Below are 27,185 nucleotides of genomic sequence, written 5' to 3' on the forward strand. Positions count from 1 at the left end.
TTTTATTTTTAAGGAATGATAGGCAGTGAAATGCAGAGTAGATCAGGAGGACATTAAGGCAGAGCAATTAGTAGGAGATCATTGAAGCAGAACATCTGCTGCAGTCTAGAGCCAGGGCAGAGAGAATTATGTGGATTTAGAGGGACGGGAAGGTTCACTGCCGCGCGTGGAGCGTGGGCAGCTGCGAGCATGTTAGTGTCATGACTTAAGCAGAGAAGTGAGGTGTGGCGGTTCAGTCTTGGGTGAGAGGGCGAGGTGCTTTTGCACGCTGGCGTGGTGGCGAAGGGAGGGTGCTCAAGAGGAACTGCCTGGCTGGGAGCTGTAACGGTGGGACCTGAGGCTGGGGGCGAGGGTTGCCTCGGGGGAAGGACCGGAGTTGTGAATTTAGAACTACCTGCCAAGTTTGTATCTAAATTGACAAAGGTGAGAAGGTGGAGAAAGAGCCCCAGGTCAGTGAGCTGAGGGCACGTTTGAAGAAGGGAGTGGTTGGCAGGTCAAGCTTCCCAGTTTCGAGGAGGGTGGAGTAATCACTTTGGGGAAGCCTGCCAGGTTCGCCTCTGTTCTCCCGCCCACACACTGTCCCACCCAATTGCTCTCTGCTGGGATATGCTTCTTGGTTTTGTGTGAACATTCAGGCAAAGGATGTGGTGTGTGTTGTGACTGGCCACCTGCCCCTAACTATCTCCCTCTGAAGTGTAGTCATGGGTTGGAGGGCAGCATCCATGTACAACCTAAACTCCGAGCCTCACGGACCCCAGACTCACGAGTCCCTGGTGCTCGCTGTCCTGGGTGGGAGAGAAGTCATCCGGACTGTTGAGAGCAGTCTTATAAATCTCACCCAGGCAAGGCAAATTACACATGCTTGGCCTCTGACCACTTCCTATAGCAGGAGCTGACTTTCTCCAAAAATGCAGATTATTCCATTTCGGAGCAATTTATTGTATTATGGTAGAAAGTTGTGCCACCTAGTGAGTCCCAAATCTACGGTAAAAGAGATTGTATATTTTACTGCGTATATTTTTCCACAGAAGGCCTCGGGGTCTATTCGTGTGGTCTGGTTAGGAGAACCGGTTTTCAAGGAGCACATCAGAAGCCCGGGTAGCATTACTAAGGTGGCAGGCTGATGGTGTTCCTTTTTAACATTCAGCTTGATTGGGGTAGAGTTGAAAAATAGAATTGTAAGATACTTCTGTTTTGCCATCTCACCAAGTACAGCATGCTATTGTGTTTTTAAACTGTTTTTGCTGTATTTTTTGATGTACCTGGTTAAAAATAAAGGACAGCCGCCCAAGGGCTGTAGTTGGTACACTGCAATAGCAGGAACATGACAGCAGGTGGCAGCAGCATAGGGGCTGATTTCTGCTTGGTTTCCTTAGACTTGCAATAAAGAACCAAAGCATTTGGCGCTGTGAGGAGATGGGTAATGATTTAGTCCAAATTCTTCTTCTTGTAAGGAAGTCAAGACTCATAAGAGCCCTAGCTACCTAACACGAGAACATCGTTTATCTGAGACCGTTCTTAGCTAGGCTCAGTGAGGGCGCTTCTGGAAAATGAGGACGTCCAGGTGCCAGTCCAGGCTTCTGAATCGGGATCTGTTAGAGACAGGCCTGGGACCCTGATTGCTCACAAGCGCTGCAGGTGATTCTTCCACGCACTAAATTCCAGGTCTCCGAGCGATAGTCCTTCCCAAGGGCAGGAATTGTGCTAGGCCTTGATGGTTCAAGGAAGAAACGCCCGTTCTTTCAAGCCAATGTGCCTGCTGGGGCCAGGCACCGGGTGGGTGGGCCTGTCACCGTGTGGAGAGGCCGTCCCCTCCAGAGCAGACCATCGTTGACTCAAGGGCAGCAGCGGGGGTTCTGAGAGGATGCATGCCCAGTGTGGCCGGAGCATTTCTTTTCTAAAGAGAAGCTAGCAGTCCAGATCTTTGTTTTACATTATTTTCCAACTTCAGCATGCTGTGTTGACCAAAGGAAGCGCGCCTACAGGTTGGAGTCAGCCTGTGAACTGTGACATCTCCTTTCGGAAGTTGGGCCAGTGTGGGTGGGGCAGGAATGAGAATACACATTTGCCACGCCGTGAGGTGGACATTGTGGGTGGACCCGAGTGGGACCCAAGTGCAGGACACAGTGTGGGCGGAGGGAGCCACCAGCACTGCTTGAGCCAGGTCAGGCAGACTTTCTGAAGGTGACTTCTCAAGGTCACCAGTGCTTACCTGGGGAACATAAACTCATTCATTCGGTGGGCGGAGTCCTCCCTCTGTTATCCTGAGAAGATGCAAATGTAGGTTTTTATGTCTCAGAATGATGGAATAGTGTTAAAAAAAAATTACTCTCTGTGCTTCAACTTTTATTTGAAACAATCAATGCCAGGAAAGAGAAGTAAAATTATTCAGTCAAGGATATTTTAAACTAATCATTAGTGTGTTGTGGAGCTATCAGTATGTATACTTTTGAGATAAATAAACTGGAAACTTCGCTGAAATCTATTAAGGCATGAAAAAGAATCTAGGAGAAACTTTGTTACTGTAAGTTGTTTTAGGAAACCAATTTCTTAACTGTTCGGTGGTTGGTACTGTAATTAATTTAGAGCAGGAGTTAATGGGGAGGTGCCATATGCCCATATCCTATGGACCACTTTGTTACATCTTGTTTTCTGTTTTGAAAACATTTAAGTAAAGTGAATTTTGAAAAAAGGCCATAAATGTACTTTAGGAAACTTAGTGTTGATTGTTTAGATATGATGCAAAGGTGACACATTTAAAACCAAAATAGATCCAAATATATAAAAGGAAATATTATAAGTTAATATTAAAACATTTCTGTGTGTGAGGAAGAGGGGCTGGAAATTTCACTTCCCAAATTTGGGTCTATCCCTATAAAATGATATATAGCTTTTTAACGGAGGTATATCGAGTACAGAAATTACTTTAATAGCTTAACTTATGTTGAACTTCTTTCATGTATGGGGCATGAGATGCTATTTGCAGGCCTTTTGCAGCTATCTTTTAAAAAGTCATTTTTATTGAATTTGAACAAAATGCAGAAATTTCTAAGTTTACCATCCACTGAGTTTTTTAGAACATGTTTATCGAGATGCAATTCACACAGCACACAGCTCACCCTTTTACAGTGTGCAGTTCACCAATTCTCGCTGTACTCCCCGAGGCGTGCAACCATCACCGCTTTCTAACTCGGAAACGTCTTTATCACCTCAGAAGACTCTCCGCACGCATTAGTGGTCACTCCCTCTTCTTCCCTTTCTTTAACCCCTGGGAACCCCAAATCCACTTTCTGTTTCTATGGACTTGTCTGTTCTGGACATTTCACGTAAATAGAATTATATTGTACAATATATGGTCTTTTATGTCTGGCTTCTTTCACTTAACCTCATGTTTTCAAGTTTCATCTGTGTTGTAACATGTATAATTACTTCATTCCATTTTGTGGCTGGATGCTATTCCATTGTATGGTTATACCATATTCTAGTTATTCATCAGTGAATGAACATTTGGGTTATTTTGGGGGGGGGGTTTTGGCTAATGTGAGTAATGCTGCTAGGAATGTGCATGTACAAATTTTTGTGAGGGTGTATGTTTTTATTTCTTTTGGGTACGTACCTCAGGTTAGAATTGTAACTCTCTTCGCAACCTAGTTTCATGGTTGGATGGAAGGAAGGTCGACCAGAAGGGCTGCATTGTTAGTCTGCAGGAATCCATCAGGAATCATTTAGGGCTCCCCTTTGTTAACAACATTCCTTGCTACCAGGAAGTGGAGCGTATCTGAGGTACCGGGGGTGTGACTATCAATTTGAAGTTCATGTAAAACAAACAGTGACTGTCACCCATAGCACAGACATATGGCCTTCCAAAATGACAGTTTCCCACAGCGATGACTCACAATAGTCCTCAGAGAGATAAGCAGGTAATTGTTGAGACTTGCTAATGTGTGTGAGACATTTCTGCAAAAAAGGATGACGTCTCTTGACTCTTGAGAACCCCTGATTATGTCGAGCATTTGAACTGTACTTAAAATAGCTCAATAATGGATGTTCACATCTACCTGTCCCTGTGCGCTCATTATTTAAAAATGTCTGGATCTAGAAAAATGTAATTTATGCCTAGGCGAGGCCTCTGTTACACCGTTTTCCCTTGGAATATTTTTCCTGGTTGTCTGCAACAGCATAAATTAGAGTATGAACCTGTGTTTATGGACAAAATGTGCCTTATATTTCACCCTCTAGAAGCAGTCTTTGTGATTGTTAACCAAACAAAGTATAGCTTAAAACTTGAGCGCTTTTTAGTGTGTGATGTTTTCAGCGAACCTAAGTAGCTGCTAACAGGGCTCAGGTTTAGAGTTCGTGTCCAGATGAAACCCGGCCGGCACGCGCATTGTGACCCTGGAGCATTATCGTCCTCTCTTCCCTTGCTGTATTTAGTTCTTTCCCGTTGTTTCATTTCTGGCTTATTAATAATTGTGGTTTAGCAAAAATCATTTGAGACTGTAAGCTAAAAGTTGGTAGTAGTATGGGGAAGTGGCCACTTCTCCTGGACCAGAAATTATGATTAAAATCTGGGTTTTTTTGCTCATCCCTCTCCCCCAAATCCTGGTGTAGCTGACAGTTGAGCTAATGATGAGTGAGTGAGAATTTTGAATGTTTATGAAAATAGTGGGCTTTTAATTATCCAGATACACAACCGGGAGCTTTGCTTTTGCTGTTTTTGTTTTTCCTCCCCGACTGTGAGACTTGTGGGCCTTGTTCAAGAGCCGGTGAAGTGGGAGATGTAACTCACCCTAGACACGGAGCCGAAGGGCTCAAGGGGGCCGTGGTGCCAGAGGAGGGTTTAGATTTTTGACCACTTACGAGACTTTCTGGATGCCATTTGGAATTCAGCGGTCTGTGCAACTCTGATTACCACTATCTTGGAAGACTGTGAGTTGGCTTTGGTTTTGCAATCAAGTGATATTAGTATTGGCAAAGGTAGTCCTGGTATACTAGGGGATATTATGTAGTGCCATGCCAGATTTTAAGAGAGGCTAGTGACTTGAGAATTATGTCGCTTAAAGCAATGTTATTTGCTGAATATACAGTATCAGTTAACAAAGAACATGCTGTTATTCAGAGGGTTAACCACATTTTTGAGAGATGCCTGGGCTTAAAATGCCATTTTGACCACACATTTCAAAACGGGGTTAGAATTTTAAAGAGGAATTTCCAAGCATTGCTACATCTTACTTTTAATATCACTAGTGCCAAACCCCGTGACAGGTATGTGCGTAACCATTTTTTATTACATGATTTTGGAATGAGTGAATAAATGAATACTTTCATAGTGTCCTCCATAAAATTAAGGTAGATTATTTAAAAGGAAAGTTACATTTTAATATGTTCTTTAGTCTGGAAAAACTTTCACGTAGCAAGTCAATAGTAGTGACGAGCACTTCTCTTTGAAGGTTCCATCCAAGAGAACCCCCTTTTGAAAAGGTGCATAACTGGGGTGCCACATGTTCCCATGGCTCTCGCATGTTTTTGTTGTGGGGCCCTGGACAAAGTGAGGATGAGTCCCCTCCACGCAGTAGAAGGCTACTTCAGTGAAGTACTCTCAGGACCTGAGGGTACAGTCTTCCACCAGCGCACGAGCAGTCCTCCCTCCCCTGGCATGCCTGAAATGTAACCATCAGTTTTGTCTTTTTCCTGCTTGGTTAAATGTTTGTAGTGCAAGTATTCATAGGCAGACTAATGAGCTTTATCGTAAATGATCAGTATGTGGACACCATCTTTCAGCCAATTAGAAGTTGGGTGAGACTTCCTACTCTGGACAAGGTGCAGTGTGGACTGGGAAGGCCAGGAGTACAGGAAGTTGGTGGTTAATGTCCCTGTGAAGTTCACTCAGTGCTTTCACAGACTCTTTCACTGGGTTCTTGGTACTTGTCACGTGGGGAGCTGCTTACAGACCCAGGTCTGAGCTCCAACAACTGTGTTGCAACTCAGTTTCCCCACGTGTACGTGGGTGAGAGCTCCCACCCCACAGGGCTGCTGTGAAGATGAAAGAAATTGCGCACGAGCAAAGAGAAGGTGTAGGTCATCATCGTCTGGGTCCCTGTGTCACAGCTGAGGGAACCGAGGCCTGGAGGGGCGAGGGGACGTTGTGTCTGTTAAACAAGGAAGGAGTGAAGCTTTCATTTCAGCTTCTCTGACTCCCAGTTCCTTTTTTTAATTTTTAATTTTTAGCCCATCCTCATGGGAAGAACTGGCTTCTCTGACGTGCTGAGTAACTTTGTCAGTTATTTTACCCTAGGAAAGGAAAGAGCTAGGAGGTAGACATTTGTTCTATTTCAATTATGTTTACTTTTCCTCTAGCGTCCTTGGCACGGGTGGCCACGGAGACCTGTCAGTTCACTGCGCCACAGATAGTGATATAGACGTCTCATGGAATTCCTTGTAAAAATCGGTCCTGCTTTGTGAGTCATGGGGATCACAGAATGGTTGCTTCAAAAATGAAGTTTAATGGAAGAAAGGAGAAAGGGGCGTCTTTCATTCGTGGACAGTTTTAGAGACTGAAAAACAAGGCGCGGCCTCGACGGGTACTGCCCAGGGCTTCCCGCCGTGGAAACAATGCCTCTTTCATTCACGGGGCACACTCGGTTATCTCCCTGCATGGAAGATTGAGGCAGACCCACCTTTTGTGAATCGCTTCCTGGCACGGTACCGCTGCTCCATAGTGGCTTCTGATGGCCAATGTTCTTTGTTTTTTGCTTGTTTGTTTTGCATTCCTCATGTCAAAGTGATTGGCATGACGATGATGGTATGTGTGTATCTTAAATATCATGGTCTAATAGCTGATCAATCAATAAATAAGGATCTTCATTGGGAATCAACTGTGAGCCCAGTGGAGGCTCATCAACCTTGTCAGCAAACGACTCTGCAAACGAGCTCGAATGGGCACCAGGGTTTGGCACCGTGATTCGCACACAACCCAGCGCAGAGTGCCTTGGGGTTTCCAGTGTCTTTCAAATGTCTGCTTAACAGGAACTGAACAATTGTAAACAAGACCAGCGCCTGCTGACTTGCATTGCGGGAGGTTTGCTGATAACCTGTCTGGTATGAAGTGGTCTTTGAGATGTTCCCAGAATGTTTGGGATTTAAATCATGTGGATTATGTGGTCAGAATTGGAACTGAGAGATGCAGCTTCAGAGAAACTTGCTGCTTATATTGGTGGGAAATCTCATCCAGCGAGAGGATTAAAATAAAACCATCAACAAAAGAGCCAAGGGTGTGAAGATAAGTCCCATTTGCTTATTAAATTAATACATCTCATAGGAAAAGAAATGGCTCTTTTAAAACTTGTGGACTTGGCATTTATTGCCTATATATTTAGCTGACAGATATTTTCTCCTACAAAATATGCCCTTTGAAAGCTTTGTATCGAGGGCTTCTTGGAGGCTACAGGTGGTAGGACAGGTTTGGCAGCCGTGTTTTCAGCACGCTGCCCCGCCCTTAATATGCTTGGGAGAGTAATTATAACTTCACAGGAAGGGTTCTTGGGCCTGTGGCTTCTTAGCTTCCTTGGCAACAGGATGATATGGCAGCACCCAAGGACACATGGCTGGAAGAAGCACTAGCCTCAACTGTAGCGTGTAGTCTTTCTTTTCTTTTTTTTTTTAGTGGGGTCACATATTTTCACCTGACACTTGTTCACTGTGAAGTCAGGATGGCAACTGTTTCTGTCCCTTTAAAATTAGGGGATGGAGCCGTGGTTTACCAGAAGTATGCAGAGTGGGGTGGGTCCAGGATTGAATCACAGGTATTCTCATCCGATAACCTCTAGGTTATGTCAGGTGGTAATGATTTTATTTAACTGTATTAAAAAATATGGAAGGGGTCCTGGCTGGTGTGGCTCAGTGGGTTGAGTGCCAGCCTGCGAATCAAAGGGTTGCTGGTTCGATTCCCAGTCTAGGGAACATGCCTGGGTTGCGGGCCAGGTCTGGAGTAGGGGGCACACGAGAGGCAACCACACATTGAGGTTTCTCTCCCTCTCTCTCTCTCCCTCCCCATCTCTAAAAAATAAAATAAATAAAATCTTCTAAAAAAAGATAGAAAGGGTCAAAGAAGAGGAAAAAATCCAAGTGCTTACAGAAGGCAAGGTGTGGCTTTGACTACATAGTGATTACTCCTGTTTGTGTTGACTTTTGCTAACTCGTGGGCAACACGTGATCTCGAGTTCCTGTGACTCACAACCTCATTGCCTCACACCACAAATAACTCTCTAATGAGTAAGGTTTAAAATGATTGAAAAATGCAATGAGCAGTCGTTAGATTAGAACTGCTAGGCAAACACTTAATTCTTTCAAAATTGTGGAATTTCATTCAGCACATTGAATTCTTTAAAATCAGGGTAGGTTTGTATTTTAAAGCATGATTTAATTTTTTTGGAACAAACTGTCTTCACTCTATTTTGAGGCCCTTTATAGATCTTTATAATTTTTATAGTTTCTAGGAAATAGAAGGCAGTCCAGTGACTTTTGGCATGATCTGGGAACTCAGTTTCTTCTTTTAAGTAAAGGATGTTACATCTGGCAACACAGACTTTGCGAAGATGAAACTTTTATCTTCATTCTACAGATAGAGAGTAACAGCTAGTTATACCAGCTAATGTTTGCCAAGGCTCCTCCTGCGTCTGAGAACTGCTGATGGCTCCATATGCATTGTCTGATTCAGTTCTCAGAGTAACTCAGGGAGATAGGTGCCTGGGATGCCAATGCACAGACGGAAGAATTAAGAGGCTAAGCATCTTGTTCAGAGTTTCAGATAGGAAATGGCACAGCCCAGACCTGCAGGCTGCCCACCTGGGCCTGTCCTCACCCAGTAATTGTTCGTGCCTTGCAGTGTGTTTCCTAAGGAATATGGCCCAGGCAGCCGCTATAGACCGAAAAGCCCTGCTATAAATTTATGCTTCCTTTTTTGGTTTAAAACTTATGGAAAACTATTTTTGTCTTAATTCCTTAGGAGGGGTCTTAGATGAGTTGACATCTATATGGCTCCATAAATGGCTAGTTGAGAATTTTATTTTGCAGTCAGTTGTTTTGACTTATTGAGGTTGAGGCAGCTAGTATATACAGTGTGAACATTTTTTTAATGTTCATGCAAACTTCTAGAGAAACTCTTAAAACATTTTAAGAGAATTTTTCATTTTGCTGATGTTTAGTGTGCCATACCCTGCCTCTCCCTCTCCTTCACTTGCACACGCGGTCACTATGCATGAAGACGCACATCTCTTTATCCAGGAAAATGGAAAAACTTAATGGAATGTTTTTATTTACCGAGTTACCGTTTTATACCCTTAACAGTGAAGGATTGTTTTTGAAGGCATATTGCATGGTTAAATACACTAATTTAGGTTAAAAAAGAAAACCTAAATACAGATAAAACACAATTATTTATTTATTTATTTACTTACTTACTTCAGTTTGGACAGAGTTGATGCAGTTGAGACAATGTTACTGAGTACTTGTAAAATGCTTTAGGTTTTTCCTGTCACAGGCGGATGGTTCTGTAACTTTCTAGAAAGTTAAACTTTCTGAGCCTCAATCTCCCTACTGGTGACAGGAGAATAATAAAAGGATTATTAAATTTAAGGATTGTGTAGATTTTTATAGATAGAGAAAAATTACCTAGCATAAAACATGGTAGCTCCCTATTCCCTTATCCTTTAGATGTAAGAGATAACAGGAAATTGACCTAAGTCTGGGAGATTCTAATCTCTTTTGAATGTTGTGTTTTAAAAAATATTAATTTGTATATCTATGACACAAGAAACACCTGTGGTTGTTACAGAAAACAATAGTAAAAATATAAATATTAAAATTAGCTGTAATTCTATCACTTAGAAATTATTACTAATTTCATATTTACTTATATAATGTGTACTTATAGAGTTATAGTAATTGAGGTCATACTCATGTATTATTTCATAAATTGCTTTATAATTAATATGTTAAGGGTTCTTTACAAGTAAACCTTCCAAACATGAGTTTAATTTCATGTAGTTTTCTGTTTTATGGTTATATTGTAACATAATCAGCTTCTTACTGTCGGGCATTCAGAAGGTTTGTAGTTGCTGCTGTTAAACATAATGCTGAGAAGCAATTCTTCCACTCATGTCTTCATGTCCTTCTTGTTTTCTTAGTATAAACTCCTAGGTCTGTACATAGTGTGTCTGAAAGGACGCACATTTAATCCTGCAGATACATGTCACAAATTGCCTTCTAGAATTGTTTTATCATTTTATTTTATTTTTTAAATGAAATTTATTTTTTTAAAAGATTTTTATTTATTTATTTATTGTTAGAGAGAGAGGAAGGGAGGGAGAAGGAGAGGGAGAGAAACATCCATTTGTGGTTGACTCCTAACTAGGGACTTGGCCTGCAATCCAGGCATGTGCCCTGACGGAATCAAACCAGCGACTCTTTGGTTAACAGTCTGGCACTCAACCCCCTGAGCCACACCAGCCAGGGCTGTGTTATCATTTTATACAACCTTCAGTGTTGTACAGAGTATGCCAGATCCCCATGTTCTCAAAATACAGCCTATCAGTTAAAAATCTTTGTTTACTTTTTATAGTCTTCTTTATAAACCGATAAATAGGGCCTAGTCTTATGTCATAATTATTTAGATTTAGATAAGTATATGTATATAAAAGTAGATTAATAGTTTGATATCTGGAGGAGGGTAGCCTGAAATCTACTGTTAACTGACAAAACAATGGTTCATTGTAGAATTAAAGTTAGTTTCTCATAAGCTGGCTCTATAAATAGACTTTGCATTTCTATAGTTTTTTTGGGGGAAATGAAACTTTCTGGGTAGTTGGGTTTTCTGAATAGCTCTGTGCATCCCATTGTTTCTATTTTATTAGTTAATCTTGTAATATAACTCGACTTTGCCCATGTGGTGCAGAGGTATTCCTTTGAGGGCTCATTATTAGAGTGTGTTGTCGGAGTGCTAACTCGAAGGTCAGTGACTGTAGGAGGTCAAGCACCTGCTGCTGGTGACTGCCCTCGGGTATTCCACTGCACAGCATCTTGGCCCTTACACGTGCACAGGCAGGTGCTGTACTGCTTCAGATGAGTAGACTGGAGCTCAGAAAGGTTATTTAACTTGCTTAAGATCACACAGGTGTTAGGTAATTGAAGTTGGATTTGAATATAGTTTTCCTGAGTTCTTTTTCTGCTTGGGCCTTATTTCTTTTCATTGCATCACTTGATACAAATCTGCCCTCTTGATTGGCCTGTCCAGGAATGTTGGCTGGTCCTGTTTGGTGCTTTCTGGGTGTTTGCAGGGCATAACCCTTTTTTTCTTCTAAACCACTGTTACTAATTTACATTGACTTGGAAACGTAGTTGCTAGCTCGTTTCACTGGAGGACATGTAAGTATGGTCCGGAGAGGCTCGTCCTGAGGTGGCCTTGAGTGGCTTTCCTGTGTTTAGAGAAGATGGGCTTCAATATGTGCGTTGATATTCCTGGGACTATTTATACTCTTTGGCTTTGGATAGCAGTTCCCAGGTGAGTGAGATATTACTGCGTTTTCTCTGGTTGGGATCAGTGCTCATCCTGAGTTTGCATGGGATCTGTTTGGGGAAAATGGAAGAGTTTGTGCTGCACGGGTTACCTGGGACCCTCTGTGGGCCACTCAAGGTCACCCCCCTGCCCCACCCCCACCCAAAGGTACCATTCTGTTTGGCTTTACTATGCTTTTAAACTTTGTGTCTTACTTATATGGCTGTGAACTTCGTGAGGGAATAAGTGCCTTTTTTATTTTTTTAAGATCTCCACCCAATATCTTGGTTAAGTGCCCGTAACAGAGACTTGGCAGATGTTGAATTCACGCAGCAGTGTTTCCTTTCTGCAGGTTAAGGCTGTGTGTAGGAAGGGATCTTCTGTTATACTTGTCCCTGCTTTCTGTGTCACCTCCTGGCCTCGGCTCCTGTCCGTATTTATAGAGCCAGCTTATGAGAAACTAACTTTAATTCTACAATGAACCATTGTTTTGTCAGTTAACAGATAGTATGTCTAGCTATAGCTATGTTGGACATTGAGGGAAAGACGCAGAGACATACTCACCTATAGGGATTCCAAGTGGATGGTACAGCTAGTGGTGGTAAGGACAGGGGTGGGGGAGGGCGCTGTAGCTCACCTAGGATTTAAGATGGATTGTTTCCAAGATCGTATTTTCTTGTGAAGTGGCAGGTGGGACAGGGACTGCTGCCCACACCCTTAGCTGGGGACCCCATCCCAAGAGTTGTTCTTGGGTCAGTTTTTTCCCCACTGTTTTCTATGTGACTCTTTCCTCTATGGAACCCCCTTCCCTCCCATCTACTCTACCCTCAAGAGACAGAATCTCATGGAGATTTTCCAGTTCATATGTAATAGCTTTAAGTAGGGAATTGTCTGCTTAAAGTTTTTACCATCTACCCTCTCTGTTTTTTGCCTATCTGTGTCAGGATTTAACAGTCTTCTCTCTGGGATGTTTCTGTAAATAGCTCCTTACACAAATAAGGGCCATTTCATGAATATAAGGAGAATCGTGTCCTCTGCTAATTAGCTGTAGTGAAACTTAAGGAACTTAAGGATGGAATTAAAATTAATTCTGTACATATATAGTTGGTATTTCAAGTTTATGTCTTAATTTGTTTTTATTAACTCTTAGTAGAATAGATCACCCACAGGTTTTTTATAGAAAGTGTGTCAAAATTTATCTTTGAACTTCTATTATCCATAAAATGGTTACATTACAGAAAATGCTCATTGTGGTTTTTCTCTTTATATTTTTTCATATTACAGTGGTTAACCTCTTTGTAATAGAAGTGCATGCAATTTTTAATATGGAAGAACTTTTTATATATGCACATTCTTTAATTATAACATTAGATGCATATCAATCTGATACTGAATTTGACTTGTATATTATCCCTGATTTAGAAAAATTAATATCCAAATTGGTCTTTCAGGAAGTAACTGAGAAGAATTTTGAAGCAAAGGATTTTCGAGCCTCCCTGGAGAACGGTGTTCTGTTGTGTGAGTAAGTATTTAAAGCATTCGAAAAATAAGTTGAAAACAAAAGGCTATGTGTGTGTGTTATGAAGAATCTTCACGGCCCTCTCCATGGCTACCATGGTCACAGATATGTTTTCTTGGTAATAAGTGAGATTTGATCCCTGAAAATTGATACCCCACAGTACCAGACAGTAGGGAGGGGTTATCAGTCTCCGTATCTAAACATAACATTGGTGAAATTATATATTATTTAATTAATTCATTAAATTTATTTTTTATTACTTTATTGTTGTTCAGTTACAGTTGTCTGCATTTTTTCCCCAACACTTCCCCCCCAACCCCAGCCAAACCTCCCTCCCTCCCTTGGTTTTGTCCATGTGTCTTTTATAGTAGTTCCTGAAAACCCTACTTCCCACTGTTCCCTCCCCACTCCCCTCTGGCTATTGTTAGGTTGTTTTTAATTTCAATGTCTCTGGTTATATTTTGTTTGCTTTTTTTCTTTTGTTGATTATGTTCCAGATAAAGGTGAGACCATGTGGTATTTGTCCCTTACCACCTGGCTTATTTTACTTAGCATAATGCTCTCCAGTTCCATCCATGCTGTTGCAGAGGGTAGGAGCTCCTTCTTTCTCTCTGCTGTGTAAATGTAAATGTACGCTTCCATTGTGTAAATGTACCATAGTTTTTTGATCCATTCATTTACTGATGGGCACTTAGGTTGCTTCCAGCACTTGGCTATGGTAAATTGTGCTGCTATGAACAAGAAAGATTATGTTATTGCTTGATGGGACAGTAGGGGTGGGTGGTTGAGGAAAAAACCTTATTATATTGCATCAGCTATCACTTACTTTGATTATTCCAATGTGTGGTATCACCAGGATTAGAAGTTCATAGAAAACTTTTTTCCTTCATCAAAAAATAGTGGTAATTGTAGAACAAATGTAGGCAGTAGCAAATTTTTCCTTTAAGCTGTAAGTGGAGTCACTATATTATCAGTTTGAGTCATGGGCCATTCATTTAATTACTATATTATTGGGATATTAATATACATCCCGGGCTTTGAGTGTCTTTAAGTAAAACGGACTTAAGCCGTGATTGATAGTGTGAGGACTACATTGTATGTTTAGTGTAATGGTTTGTTTCTCAATGGGTGTATAGAACAGTTAGCCAGGTATGTGACCTTTTGGGGTGAGGGGCAGGCAGGATGTAAGGATGAAGGTGTGAGGGTACAGGTTGCAGAAGTAGCCAATAAATTATAAGAATGTACTTGAGTGCGCACTCACATTTTTGAAAGCACTGAAGTATTCCAGTCTAGATCCTTACTGCATAGGTGTCGTGTTTGTGGAACCTGACCACAAGTAAGCACTGGGAGTGCGTGTGCTTGTTGGTAGATGATTTTGATTATCCTCCTAAGGAGAGGTTTTCTGCAGCAAAGATAGAGTCGAAAGGCCTGGGCTTGGTGCCTTGCTCCATTACTTTTTGGCATTTGAGCAAGTGACTTAACATCTGAGCCTTATTTTCTCACCTGTAAAGTGGAGGTCAGGATATCTGACCTGCCTCCTTCACAGGGTTGCAAAGTTCCACGAGACATGTGTAACTTAATAGGTTTATATAAGCTGTCAAACTTTGTAGAAATATAGATTGTTGCTAGGAAGATGGCCATATAGATAATAATCTCTATCTTATCGGCTCTGTAGATAGGTGTTTAAACTTCTTTGTCTTAGAGAAATATTATTACGTTGAGCCATATCAACTGTCCACGGACTCAACCATTTGTGACCTACAGAAATGTCACTTTCATGTGGCTCCAGTTAGTATGTCGTAGGACAGGCATAGGAAGAGGAGCCACAAGTAAAGTTTAAGGGATGTATTTTTTTTTTTAAGATTTTATTTATTTATTTTTAGACAGGGGAAGGGAGGGAGAAAGAGAGGGAGAGAAACATCAATGTGTGGTTGGTTGCCTCTTGGGTATCCACCACCCAGGCATGTGCTCTGACCCAGAATCAAACCGATGACCCTGTGGTTTTCAGGGTGGTGCTCAGTCCACGGAGCCATACCAGCCAGGGCTAAGGGATGTATCTTAACCTTTTCTGATGTCACCTTCAGAATTGTTGTTGCCAAATAGTGTTTAAACTACCTTTAGTAGGCTATTTGAAAACTGTATGATTTAAATGTGTTCTCTTGTGTTCAGAAGCCGGAGGGACAGAAATGACTATCGAGAGATGCATGCGATCTGAAAACTGCCTTTGCTATGAGTTTGGACCGATGATTTTCAACCTTTTTCATCTCATGGAACACCAAAAAATATATTAAATTTTTTGATTATCTGACAAAAAATAAACATAATTTTAATACTCCACCCTGGATGTCCATTGTTGTATTGTCCATTGTTGTGCTGACTGAATGGTCAGGTATTATCGAATGCTTTAAAAACTTGCGGCCCACGCGTGTGTGTCTTATGGTACAGCAGGGGCTGCAGCACGCCGGTTGAACGTCGCTGGTGTAGATTGTGTCACTTAGTGGTTTACAGTCAAATAACGTCGGTGACGACTTTTACAGTCACATAACAGGGCAGGAGAGGGGGAGGTGGGTTTGTGTAGAAGGTGTGCCTATGGGGCGTGGGGTTGTTTTGAGACATGGGAGAGCATTTCACCCCAAAGGGGGATCTATTCACAGAAGGCACTTTGTGGTTATATACTCCGGTGCTGAACTGTTACTCACAACATGTTTTAGGGAATCTGCCCGTTGGGGGCATTGCTTCCATAACCAGGTCATTAACACACTTGACAGCGACACGTCGTTTTCGATTTAAAATGCAGTTTATGCACCAGCCTGGGGGCTGAGTGACTTGAGGTGATTTCTGAAAACTGTATCCAGCCTGTTATCAGTAACAGTATCCAGAGTTGATGAAAAACTGTTTTGACCACAAGCAATACTGTTAGAATAATTATGTAAGTTCTACCTTAATGGTCATAGCCAATATTCAGATGAATGTTTAGAGATATAATGATTTTTTTTTAAAAGTCGCTTTCATTCACAACTTCCAAAGGTCATTCTTAGATAGTTTCCTAATGAAATAACACCATTTTGGGGTGTGGTGCATTCATTAGCATAGCAGTCTAACCAGACCGTTTCGTACCCAGTGTTCTTTAAATGACTGTTTCCTGAAAGCGGGGTAAGTAAACCCGAAGCTGCGGTACTCAGCAGTTGTGGTTTCTGTGGGACAGCAAAGTACTGCATGAGGTTCGTATTAAAATGATCTTTCTCTTCATTGTGACTCGCGTTTATAGCCATTGGTTAATGAAGGCATATTAATCTAAAAGGTGTAGTGTTGGGAGAAAAGTCCAGGTAACCATATTCTGTATAAATCCGTGACTGAAGAAAGCTTACCTGGTTGGTCTGTTAGCAACATCTCTGTTGGGTCACTCCCTCGTGAGTTATAATGCCTATGAGGAAGGCAAAATTGGTCGTTCAGATGCCTAGTAGTAAAGCCCAGAGTTTTAAATTAATGGTAGATATTGTCAACTGTATGTCTTTGAGGTTATTTTACCATATTTTTGGACTATAAGACACACCAGGCCATAAGACACACCCAGGTTTTAGAGGAGGAAAATAGGGGAAAAAAAACCGCTCCACTGCCCCCCCCCCCCCCCCCCCCCCGCCCCCGGCGAGCCAGGTAAGCTACATTCAGACTATAAAACACACCCCCATTTTCTTCCCAAATTTGGGGGGGAAAGTGTGTCTTATAGTCTGAAAAATACCGTACCCATAAGAGATCTCAAGTTTTAGCTGAAATCTGATTGGATATTTTTAAATATGAATTCATTGACTTAGAGGCCAAGGCTGACTTCTGTTTGGTTCACTGCCAGAAAAGTTACCAATTCTTGTGCAATATAGGGTTTGCTTGTTGCCTGTTAAACATCTTCAGGCATCTTAGTTCATTATCACCACTGAAGAGTTTTATTATTATTTTATTTAGTAATCTCAGCAGTCTTTTATCCTTTAATTTACCCTTTTGAGCTGGCATTCTGAGATACCAAAGTGGAGCATTGGAACAAGTGGGCTTATTATGGCTCTCACACCTGGCTGTGAACCGAGGACCCGTTGATAGCCTGCGCTGGGCACAGACCCTGCGCGGAGGTGTCAGGCAAGACGCACACCCGGGTGACGAGGGTATTACGGACATTTATCACCTTTTAATCTGATTGACTGTTGAAATCGTATCTCCCGTTCAAGATGGCAGTGTCAGTGTGTTTGATTGACTGGGATCTAAGGAGTGGAGGGCTAGAGAATACCCTCCTGGGTACAGCCTGCTGTCGTGATTCCTTTGCTGTATGCCTTCGACATGCAGCCTCCCTCCGCTTTCCCAAACAGTGAGATGGGAGCAAAATCCACTTTGGGGGGTTTTCTCATTAGTGAAAGGATCGACAAGAGTCTGTAAGTTGATTTTAGCTGCTCATTGTAATTTTCCACGAACTTCATTAGTAGCATTCATTAGTATGTCTCTTATCTTCATTGTCTATTAGTGTTCATGAGTTCTACCTTACTATATACTTTTAAAATTTGCAATTTGCCCCTCTATAAGTATCCACAATCCTCTTTTGTTCTATGGTTCTAGCAGAATTATGTCTCTTTGCTAGACGTATTTAGTGGCATGTCCAGCTAGTGATACGAGTTAGTAATTTCATAAGATACAAGGTACTTATCTTATGATGGCAATCTTGAAAATATTCAAATGAACATATTTTCCTCGTGAAGTAAGAAGATGTATTTGAAGGCAGTCTTATTGGGTGTGTGTCTGGTTAGTCAGTGTTTCCAACCTGTCCTTGGAATAATGCTCATCCTCTCTCTTCCCCAAGTTGGCAGTGCTGCAAAGCTTTATGCCTTCCGAACTCACGGTTCACATTACTGAGAACACTTCCCACACTGCCGCCAGACCTTCATTTCCATGGCTCGCAGCTTGGAAAGTGTGGAGCAAGACATTCCCCTATTGGTTTGAGAAATCCTGTTTCTGCTCACACCTGCATGTTAGGACTACGCCATCTACCTAAATGTGCCGTAATATTTTGCTAAAGATGCATTCCGTAGAAGAAAAATGTTAACAGATATGCCTATGAATTGACTGAGACACTCAGGTGACTGTTTTAAGACATTGGACAAGATAGAGAAGTGTGTCACATCTCATTTATGCCAGGAGCACTCTGTCCTTGTGTGGGGAGCGACGGGGGCACTTGTGGGGCCCGTGGCCTCTATGCATGCTCCCCGTGAAGCCCGGAGGCTCTTGTGTGATGGTGAAGGCTTTTCCTTCCAGCGCTTTCTGGCTTTGAGTTGCATGAGGTCAGTTGCTTCCATACAGCTCTCCAGTGTAATATTGACCCTGATCCGTATACCAGCCATGGAAATTTAAGTAATAAATACTATTTTCCTCACTTAAAGTAATGTAAACTTAACTCAGCAGTAGGTAAACAAAGACACAAGCGTTCAAGTTCATAAAATAATGGTAAAAATTTAAACTGCTTGTTTTTCACGGCAGTATTTTATGGTGATGGTCTGTATGCTTTCATTTTCAGCTTCATGGTCAGTTTTTTCCCCTGTAATTTCATGTCTATATATAGCAAAAACATCATTCAAAAAAGACTAGTCTATCAAGCTAAAGGTGAGCTTGGAAAACATTAATATAAAAATTCACTTCTGTTAAGGGGGTCACCTTGTACAGACTCATTGCAAATTTTGTAGAAGCCTTTTAAATTGTGGCCCCAAACTTGAGGGTAGAAAGATGATATATGTTTTAGGAACCTGCATATCCCATCTATGGGGCGTTCTCACCCTAAATGCAAATTACTAAGAGGAGAACTTGCAAGATTTCAGTGATGGGGCCTCTGAGAAGGAGATAAGAATGATGATATACTAAAAATAAAAGGTAGTAACGTATGTGCTAAGTTTACGCGATATGAACAGTTCTTATTAAAGTCGATCCGCAGGAGGCCATCGATGGAGGTTTTCGAGGCAGTGAAGGCTCTTGGGTGGACACGTGGAGAAGAGTGTGCTGACCACGAAATGGTGAAAGCATGGGAATTCTGCTCAGAGCAATGAGGAGTAGATTGAATGAAGGGAGTGGATATTGTAAGAAGGGCAAATATGCAATGCATCACTTAGATTAGAAGTATAGTAATTGCCTTATAGGAGAGACTTAGTCTCTAGAATTTTCATATGCTAACAGTCATCAGTCAGAAAATGAGCTGGAATACAGCAATAGTGACAATGTTTAGGACCTTGTGTACTTTAGAGAAACGTGGGACTTCTGTTTTTTAAGAAGATTTTGTTTATTTTTAGAGAGAGGGGGAGGGAGGGAGAAAGAGAGGGAGAGACACACTGATATGTGAGAGAGAAACATCAATTGGTTGCCTCTCTTACCTGCCCCATTGCGGACCAAACCTGCAACCCAGGCACGTGCCCTGAATGGGGAACCGAACTGGCGACCTTTTGCTTTGCTGGATGACACCCAACCAACTGAGCCACACTGGTCAGGGAGAAACTTTTATTTTTATATGTAGAAAACAAAATGGTAAGGTATACAATTTAAGAAATGGAATAATAAACTACATTTCTGTATAAGGTAATAGATGTCAAAATTAATTTATAATTTTAATCTAATTCTCATGTAAAATCTAGTCTAATTTTCTTAGAAAAAGAATTACTTTAAATTTATGTAGAATAATAGACAAATGAGAATGAGAAAAATAAGAAAAACTTTAAAAATAAAAATTTTTGTGGAAGAGTCTAATCCAATATTAGAATACATGACAAAATATGACAAAGCACAATATTAAATAATTATGGGTTGCTTTATAAATGTACGTATGAATGTGATAGCAAGGTCAGGAAATATGTTCTTATACAAAAGAATTTGTATTGGGATAAAAAATCTTTGAAGGCAGTTTAAGGCTCTAAGTTTTGAAGAAATAGGGAAAGTAGATTTTAATATATAGAAATAGATATTCTGGCAAAGATTCTGAAGAAATAGTATAAGCAAAAATGACTTAAAGATCATCCAGAGTTCAAATCGATTGGTAAGATACACATTTCAAAACCTCAAAAAACAAATGAGCAAAGGATATGACCAAATAATTCACAAATAAAGAAATACTACTGGAAATAAATAGTGAATTGTTCACCTTTGTTAGTAACAAATAATTATGCTGAAACCAGTTTATTTGTATTTAATTTAATTTTTCAACCGCAGTTTACATTCACTACCGTTTCACGCTGGTCTCAGATATATGGCGGACTGACGGGGGGACATGCACTCTGGTCACCCCACTGCCCCCGCACCCACCCGGCCCCATTCCGAGTTACCTGGACCTTACCCACTGTGCTCTCCCGCTGCCACCCGCGTATCTGGGGCTGTTCTGCAAACACCAATCTGTACTGCCTACTCCCTTCACATTTTTCACCCAGCCCCCTGGCTCCTCTCCCCTCTGATGGCTGTTTGTCTATTCTCTGCAGATACTATTTAAAGTGGAAACTAGTATATAACTTAAAATCTGGTGCAAACCACCTTCTATCACCATCTATTTGTCTTGGGTGGTGGGCACACAGTACAATATGCAGATCTAGCATCACAGAAGTCTACACTTAAATTCTGTATGGTCCTATTAACCAATGCCACCCAATAAATTCAATAAAAAATAAAGAAATAAAATGTTACAAAATGTTAGCCATATTGAGACAAAATAGTCTGTACTATTCTCAAATTGGCCAAGAGATATAAGCTGGCACAGCTATGAAAAGCAATTTGGCAATACCTGGAAAGTAATTATATGCTATTTTGTGACTTGTTGCTGTTCCAAAACCCTGTCACCAGTGAATGTGACATGACTAAAACTCAGAGGTGAGACTCAGAAAATTGTCCATGAGGCTCCATATGATGTCCAGCTCAGTTGCAGAAGGTTTTAATCAGAATCTGATGCTCTGTCTGTTAGTCTCCAGAAACTGGTAGAAACTTTCTAGCATCTGTTGTGCCACTCAACTCCCTTAGACTGAGTGTTTTGGGGAGGAGAGGAAAAGGAAGTAGACTATGCCGGGGAGGTGACCTGAAAGAGAGGGGTTGCAGGCGGCGTTGTGAGTGCTCTGCTATGGGGGTACCAAGGGACTGGGAGTTTTCTGTTCCAGTTTTGAACTTACCAAAAAATATGACCTCGGAGGGCTGTCAGAGCACATCACCAAGTTTACGCCATGGCCTGGGTGAGAGAAGCTTGGTGGAGTACCTGTGTGAAGCTGCCTGGAGTTAGAGGGATGGATACCGGGATGCGGCAGCTGGAATGGCCCCTGACTCCTTTAGTTCCTGTGCACAGAGGCAACGGGGAGGTTGTCGTGTTACCTCAGTCTTGACTAGAGCCAGTCACCTGCAATCAATGTTGCCTTTAGGAGCGCGTGTTACTGAAGACTGCTTATTATGCAAAGTAGTTTTATTTGCAAAAGAGAGTAGTATTTCTCTTACATGACCCTTGTATTTTATTTGACATGACACTATGCCCCTATTCCTTTAGATATACTTAAATGTCAAAGAAATTTAAATTTATGAAACATCTTTTTCTCCCTATTAAGATTATTCTAAAAAGCTCTTCCTTTAATTGTACATGAAAATGATTATTCATGGCTCATAATTTGATGGGATGTTCAGTATTTGCCAAAACTGTATGTGTATTTTCTCCATATTCTAATGCTTAGAACTGATACCATTTTAAGTGTTGACAAAATAAAACAGCATTTTTCTCAAGTGATTTGACTTTTTAGAGGGTAGTGTATGTGTTATATCCAGAGTGTTGGTTTGTCCCTGTGGTTTGCAAATGCCCTAGGAGGCTCAGCAGTGGAGAAGGACTCTAGTCTACCATGTCTGTGTTGCTTCTAAGTTACAGCTCCGGAACCTTCTGATGAAGGGGAAGTCAGCTAACTATTGGGAGACAGCATTTCTCTGGCTGTTCCATTTACCTCCCTCCCTTACTCCCTCTGGCTAACTTAATTAAGAGTAGGCTGTGTTATTATCCATCCCAGAGACTATATTAAAGAACACTCTTGATATTACTAACACTGTAATGACGAAAATAATAAGTGAAGTAAACAGGAACTTTATCGGAATGATCAGGACAAAGCCTTCAGTGACTCAAGTGGGTGGGGAAGGAACGTGTGACACTCTTTCTCTACCAAGGACAACTAATGTTGAAGTTTTCCTGACATTTTGTAAGTTGCCCTAGCCATTTGGTCTTTAACACTTACCTGTACTTTGCTGTGTATAATGTGTACTTCTTTGCCCAAATATTTGATGGGAAAATAAGGATGTGCATTATACATGGGTAAATGATTACATACCACAAGTATAATAATGGGTACAATGATCCTGCGTATAATACACACACAGAAATGCAGGTGCTCATTGTACACAGGAGCACATTATACATGGCAAATGCGGTAATATCAACGAAGGGTTATGTTTAAGACCCAAGTTACTATAGGAAAGTGACTGCCGACCTAGTGGTAACTGCCACAAATCTATTTCTTGATTTATTCTGCGCCAGATTGTCTTCCTCTTATGTGATGTTTCAGTTGCTAGTTCTATGCATTGCAGGAATGCCGCCTTTAATAGCATTTTAGAAATGCCTGGTATAGGGAACAACTAGAAGAATTAATTTGGAACCCTAATTTCTTTATAAACCTGCTCAATTCTTTTCTATGTCCTTTGCTAATCATTAAAGAAAAATAAAGAATTTGGGAAGGGAGAAAGCCTTCCTTCCTACATGGCTTTTAGTACACAAATAAGTAATTGGGAATTAAGGAGTTAACAGTTTCAGGAAACTCTTAAAGTCAGGAGATAGTTTTGTTAAATTGTCTAAGGATCGTTGTGTAAAGAAACTGTGAAAACAGAAAAACATCTTTTGTTCACCAGACTAAGTCTTCATAAGCCCCTGCTTTGTCATTTTGAATCCTGTCGAACAACATTCTGAAGGTTATTAAATTGAGACTTTTGTCTTTTTTATTTTTACCACATTTAAGTGTGTATATAAATCTCTGGAATGTTGGAGGAGTAACATTCCACAAGTGTTAGATTTTTTTTTTCTGTCGCCCATTGTTAAGAGGAGATGAGGAAATTAAGCATGTTTGAGTCTTTCTCCTTTATTTGCTTTGCGAGTGGAGCTCTGTTAGAATTTTAAAAATGTGCTTTTTTTTGGTGGATGAATTATTGAATAGGAAAGTCACTGTTTCAAGTTATTGTTTTCTGGCAGTGATTAATGATTATTTCACCAAGCTAGCATCAATACAAAAGCATTATTATGGCATTAAATTTCTCTGTGGCCTGGCACTGTATTAGTAATCAACAAAAAAATAGCATTCACAATAATCTAGATTTAGAACCAAAAAGTGTATTCCAAGCCGTAGTTGTCAAAGCTATGTTCTTTTTTCGTGTTCTAGAGTCTGGAGACATATATCTCTGTAGCCTGTCATAGCAACTTAAATTCATTTAATATTAGATTCCGAGGTAACCGTTAGCCTATTTTTGGAGTTCTGGTACATTTAATTTAATTTTTCACTCAGTATTTTGTTGTGGTAATGAAGCAGTCAGTCATAGCTTTGAATGAGTTACCAATAAGAACTAGGTAGCTATTAGGATGAGTTCTACTGCACTTCTCAAATATGGCAAAATGGTATATATATAATTTTGAAACTGCCTTTTAAAATAAGGATCAGTTTACATTCAAGCATTAAAATATCTACATAAATATACATATAGCTATATATGTATATTATATATTGAACTCTGAGAAAAGCCTATGAACATTATTAATTACTATAGCTATATTAACTCAGTTTTGTTTTTTATTCATGTAAAAGGGTAACTATAAATAAATAGTACTATCAATCTGCAAATAAATAAAATCATGATGTGTTTGAGAAAAAAAATCAATGAAAATTATTGGTAGAAAAAAGTATTCTTAGGACCGAATGGCCTAGATTATAATGAAGAGATTCTTAAACAGGCTATATGCACCAATCAAATACTGTCTTTCTGTGATGAATGGGGCACTAACTACTTTTAGAGACGTGGCTTTGGCTACAGAGGGGCGTCTGTGGGGTCTAAGAGGACAGCTCACTGCTGTCTGCAGCCCGTTCTGACTGTTTCTTGAGTTGTTTTCTTGGCTGTTTGCTTTCTGTTGGGCTCTTGGCTCTGAATAACCCTGCGGATGGAATAGTGACAGGATTTTTGAGAATGTTCAGAAGAACACTAAACTGATATTGGCATTCTTGTACTTACATGTCTTATTTATTTACTTTCAGTTTGATGAATAAGATTAAACCCGGTGTCATTAAGAAGATCAATAGACTCTCCACACCAATAGCAGGTTTGGTAAGTAAGCTATCTTCAATACCAGATCTCTTTGTTGGTGAAATGTAAACAGACAGGCACAGACGGCTTCTCTTATCTGGAATTATTATAGAAATTAGGTTTGGGTTTTTTTGCTCAAGAAAAGCGTGTTTCGTGCTGTCCCCCTGACACCTTTAGTACCCCTCTCTGTTCCCTTCTGCTGGGCGGTTTTATTTTATCTGTTTTTTTTTGTTTTGATTTTTGTGCCCTCAAACTTCACATATCCCCTTGCTTGGCGTATTTCTTCCGCAGACTGCATTTGTTCGGGATCACGTTCCTTTGGAGCGCAGCCTGCAGTGTTTGCTGGTTGAGCACAGTTTAGGGAAACTGTCCGATGTTTACCAGTTGTTATGTTTCTGGTACTTCCTGCTTATGCAGGACCTCACTTGGCGCACAGGACTTGGAGTGTATTTACAAAACACTCAAGCCCTCCTGGCTCTTTGACTTTAGGGAATAGTTTTCCTACCAACATCCTATGTGGCGTTGGACATGTCACCATCTTTTTGTCTCAGTCATATTATCCATTAAATGACTATATGTGGATGATTCTCTAGATTTTTTGTTTTAAATTTGGGATTTTGCATATGAAAAATGCCCCACACTCTCATTATAAATATTCTGGTAGGTAACGATACTGAAGAGCCACGGCTGGTGTGGCTCAGTTGGTTGGAGCATTGTCCTGTAAACCAAAAGTTTGCCGGTTTGATGCCTGGTCAGGGCACATGCCTGGGTTGCGGGTTTGGTCCTTGAATGGGGTGCGTGCGAGAGGCAACCGGTTGATGTTTCTCTCCTTTTCCCTCCCTTTCCCTCTCTCTGAACTCAATGAGCATGTCCTCAGGTGAGGATAAATAACAATAACAACAATAATAACGTAAATCCATTGACACAGATGAAGTAATAAATGCATTAAAAAAAAGAAAAATACACCGAAGGGACCAATGATAAGATGGGGCCATGTCTTTGGAAATAAGCAATTTATAATTATAATACATATGATGGTTAATTTTCAAAATGTTAGCAATACCTAAAAATCAACATTAATGATAGAATTCAGTTAAATTTAATTTCACAAAACACTGGAGTTTAAGAGCTGATAATTAGAATGTAGGGGGAAAAAAACATATTCTGTTTGGAACAGTCAAGCTGTGCTTGTAGTACATTAAGGAACCTTCTGTTTGGCCACCATGTGTGTGCAGATGTTGGAGGCATGAAGAATTAAACATAGCAATGCCAAAATGTCTGGGTTTGCAGCTGTCATAAAAATCTCATCGGGGTTGGGGGGTAAAGGGTGAAGGAGGTCAAGTATGTGGTGACAGAAGACGTGACTTTGGGTGGAGGGCACACACTGCACTGTGCAGATCATGTGTCGTAGAAATGTACACTTGAAACCTATATAATTTTATTAACCAATGTCACCCCAAGAAATGGAATTCTAAAAGCAGCTAAAAGAAAATCTCAGCAAAATTTTGACAGAAATGAATTGTTTGTAGAGTATTTGTTATTTAGAAATATCTGTCTGGCAATATATGAATATATCGCAATATAAAAAATGTATACTAATTAATTCTAGTGGTAGAGTGCATTAGAAGGCATGAAGGAATACCTGAAAGAAACTGGGTTTTTGAAGTCTTTCTAGGAAGAATATTCCATAATAATAAATACTAAGTAAGCTTTATGTGAAAGTGACTAATGAAATAACTTCTATGAAAGTTAGAAGTTTGAATTGTATTGAAGGTACTCTGTCTTTTCAAATGGCTTGAGTTATTCTTGGATATTTTAATGCTTACATTTTAAATGGTCATTTCTTGGATCAGTTACATGCATTTTAAATGAAACTAGCTTTTGTCCTCAGACACTCTGCATACTTGGAATATTTGAATTGTGGTGATTTGTTGTCAGCCACTAGAGGTTTTATACAATCTTCGGATTCTATGATGAGATGAAATCACAAGTGTAATTTTAAATCCAGAGATCTCTCCAAATATTTCTATTTCAAGCATCAGAAATTCTATCTGGTTTGGATTTCATCTCTGGCTAGAGACCAAAATGAAATGCATTTCCGGCATATTAAATAGGGTGATTTTCCAAATCCAGACAATGAGCATTTTCAGTTGAATGCAGGGCATAAGTGTGACCACAGCCTCAGAACTGGGCTAAGCCCAATGGACTTGCCCTTATCATCATGCCTCTTTGGATTCCTTCCTCTGATGCTTGTGTATCAGGATGGTTATAGCAAAACTCAAAGCCTTAATTTCAAGTGTGTATTAGAGCTCCAGCATCTGTCTAGTGGGGCTGTTATGAGGATGGAAATGGATGATACTGTGTGTAGATGGTCTGACACACAGATATTGAATTAATGTTCTTTTGTAGCACATTTATTCTTTTAACAGATAATGGAGTGCCTACTGGGTCAAGAACGTTTCTAGTTTGTAGGGATATATTGGGGGAACAAAGATAACTGCTTACATTCTGGTGGGGAAACAGGGGTCAGGCAAATTAGTTAACAAATGAGCAAGGAAGCATCAGGTAATAAATGAGCTGCAGGGAATTACAGTACACTGTGACTTTGACACCTGTGAGCAGTTATAAGGGACTGTGAAGATTGACCTCTAAGAATTCTTCAAGAAGGAGTATATCAGAGGATTAAATTTTGACATTTATAGAGGAAAGATGAAGAAGCTGAGTCAGACTCCTCATACTGTAACTGAGCAAACCAGG

The 27,185-nt window shown here is 40.5% G+C and overlaps 2 protein-coding genes across 15 annotated transcripts in view; both read left to right on the forward strand.

Annotated features, from left to right (window-relative positions):
• The window catches only part of LOC123480510 (uncharacterized), a 94,201-nt gene extending 78,794 nt beyond the window's left edge, over positions 1 to 15,407 (forward strand). Inside the window, exons 6-8 of the mRNA XM_053916368.1 lie at positions 13,003 to 13,069; positions 13,568 to 13,660; positions 15,240 to 15,407. Of these exons, the coding sequence (XP_053772343.1) occupies positions 13,003 to 13,069; positions 13,568 to 13,660; positions 15,240 to 15,361 (282 nt within the window). The 3' untranslated portion in view covers positions 15,362 to 15,407. The remainder of the gene's footprint in view (positions 1 to 13,002; positions 13,070 to 13,567; positions 13,661 to 15,239) is intronic.
• Positions 13,005 to 27,185, forward strand: part of LMO7 (LIM domain 7) — a 136,821-nt gene continuing 122,640 nt past the window's right edge. For all 14 annotated transcript variants that reach the window (XM_071220172.1, XM_071220173.1, XM_053916351.1 and 11 more), the window contains exons 1-2: positions 13,005 to 13,073; positions 24,380 to 24,449. In XM_071220172.1, coding sequence (XP_071076273.1) covers positions 24,384 to 24,449 — 66 coding nt within the window. In that variant the 5' untranslated portion in view covers positions 13,005 to 13,073; positions 24,380 to 24,383. The remainder of the gene's footprint in view (positions 13,074 to 24,379; positions 24,450 to 27,185) is intronic.

Source organism: Desmodus rotundus, chromosome 13 (assembly GCF_022682495.2).
Source record: "Desmodus rotundus isolate HL8 chromosome 13, HLdesRot8A.1, whole genome shotgun sequence".
Classification (NCBI taxonomy): Eukaryota; Metazoa; Chordata; class Mammalia; order Chiroptera; family Phyllostomidae; genus Desmodus; species Desmodus rotundus.